The 2233-nt window shown below is 44.9% G+C and overlaps 1 protein-coding gene across 1 annotated transcript; it reads left to right on the top strand.

The window, feature by feature from the left end:
* The first annotated feature begins 451 nt into the window (after positions 1 to 451).
* Positions 452 to 1495, top strand: LOC105822058 (olfactory receptor 51M1). The gene has a single exon (XM_012658992.1). The coding sequence runs from the start codon at positions 468 to 470 to the stop codon at positions 1458 to 1460; it is 993 nt and encodes a 330-aa protein (XP_012514446.1). The 5' UTR covers positions 452 to 467; the 3' UTR covers positions 1461 to 1495.
* The last annotated feature ends 738 nt before the right edge of the window (positions 1496 to 2233 follow it).

Here is a 2233-nt window from a genome sequence, read left to right on the forward strand (position 1 = left end):
ATAAAGCATTAATATGCAGAAGCTCAACACACTGCTAGATATACAAGTTTAGAAATCAAAAGAGAAGAAGAGAAGTTCTGGAGCTATAGATTTGATATTTATCAACACGTGCATGGTAAATGAAATGATGGGAGCAGATGACATTGTCTGGTGAGAAATAATAGAGTATGGCCACAAAACTTCCAAGGATAGGAAAACTGTATTCAAGGGATGAACAATGGAAATGCACCAGCAAAGAAGACAGAGGAGGAATAAAAATAACAGAAATATAGAGAAAAACCAGTGAGGATAATGTTAGCTAAGAAAGTTTCAATACGGTAGGGAGGGTGGTAAAATTGGCAATAGTGGAGCAGATGATACCAAAGGTGATGACAATCATGATGCTGTTTATGATGCTGTGCCTGTTAGTGAAGCTGAAGAATTAATAACCAGAAATGTCCATTTCTTTTCAGCTCAGTCCCTGAGGAATGTCAGCCCAATACCTGCTCAGTCCTCAATTCGTGGTCCTGCCCAACATTACTCAGTTTAGCCCCATGTTCTACTTCACTGGCTTTCCTGGATTGGAAGCCATTGAACACTGGATTTTCATCCCCTTTTTCTTTATGTACCTGGTGGCCATCTCGGGCAATTGTTTAATTCTGATAATTATTAAGACCAGCCCCCACCTGCACACACCCATGTACTGTCTACTCTCCTTGCTGGCCCTCATTGACCTGGGACTGTCAGTGTCCACCTTGCCCACCACCATGGGGATCTTTTGGTTCAACTCCCGTAGCATCTACTTTGGAGCCTGCCAAATCCAGATGTTCTGCATCCACTCATTTTCCTTTATGGAGTCCTCAGTGCTGCTTGTCATGTCCTTTGACCGCTTTGTGGCCATTTGCCACCCCCTAAGGTACTCAGCCATTATCACTGGCCAGCGAGTGGTCCGGGTAGGCCTGATTGTCATCCTCCGGGGACCTGTGGCCCTTGTCCCTATTGTCCTCCTCCTGAAGGCTTTTCCCTATTGTGGGTCTCTAGTCCTCTCCCACTCATTTTGCCTGCACCAGGAAGTGATACACCTGGCCTGCATAGACACAACCTTCAACAACCTGTATGGGCTGACAGTGGTAGTGTTCACTGTGATGCTAGACCTGGTGCTCATTGCACTGTCCTATGGTCTCATTCTGCACACAGTGGCAGGCCTGGCCTCCCAAGAGGAGCAGCTCCGAGCCTTCCAAACATGTACATCTCATCTCTGTGCTGTGCTAGTATTCTTTGTGCCGATGGTGGGGCTGTCTCTGGTGCACCGTTTTGGGAAGCATGTTCCACCTGCCATCCACCTTCTTATGGCCAATGTCTACCTTTTTGTGCCTCCCATGCTTAATCCGATCATATACAGTATCAAGACCAAGGAGATCCGCCGTGCCATCATCAAGCTCCTAGGCCTAAGAAAGGACAATGCTGAGACCTGGGGCTAAAACTGCCACTGAAAATCCATAAGAAGGCCCCTAATCAGGCTGAAAATTTATAACATTGAGTACCTATTGTAACACCCCATGTTCTCAAAGATTTATCCCCTGCCCTAAATAAAATACAGATGAATTTATTTATTTAGCTATGGCTTAAAAAGATGGACATTTTCTTGCTTATATCCTAACGTCTCCTCCTACTTCTGAGAACTGGCATTTTTGATGGCATTAAAATTGCCCAGAGGAAGACTTTACTGATCTTCATCCCCAATCTATAAACACTGAAACTAAAATTAAACTAAACAAAAACTAAAAAGGACAAAGCACCCATAACAGAACCTAGCAGAGACCAGAGGAAATGTCATTTGCTCTAACTCATCCAAAGAAATATACCTCCTTCCATGGCTCCTTGGGAATGCTTCCGTCTTTTCTACCTGCCCAAGGTCCTTCTCCTTTTCCTATCCTGGATGAACCCTTTGGACCCCTGAGTCACATCAGAAACATCAGAACTCCTGCACTCTTCCCCAAGAACTGGTTCCAGCAGAACTCTCTAACTCTTTCTGCGGTTGTGCCCCTTGACCATGTTCCACTAGCAGAAGCCCTGGACCCCATCCCTAACTCTTCTCACCTCTGATTTACCTTTCCTGTGGACCCCTGAGTCCTACAACCTCAAGTCCAACATTAAGCTGACATCAGTGTTTACTTCCAGGTGCTTCAGTTAGAATATCTTGCATAATAACATGTAATGTGACAAAGGAGTACCAAGGACATACCACAAACTT

Source organism: Propithecus coquereli, unplaced genomic scaffold, assembly GCF_000956105.1.
Source record: "Propithecus coquereli isolate 6110/MARCELLA unplaced genomic scaffold, Pcoq_1.0 Scaffold594, whole genome shotgun sequence".
In the NCBI taxonomy this organism is placed as follows: domain Eukaryota; kingdom Metazoa; phylum Chordata; class Mammalia; order Primates; family Indriidae; genus Propithecus; species Propithecus coquereli.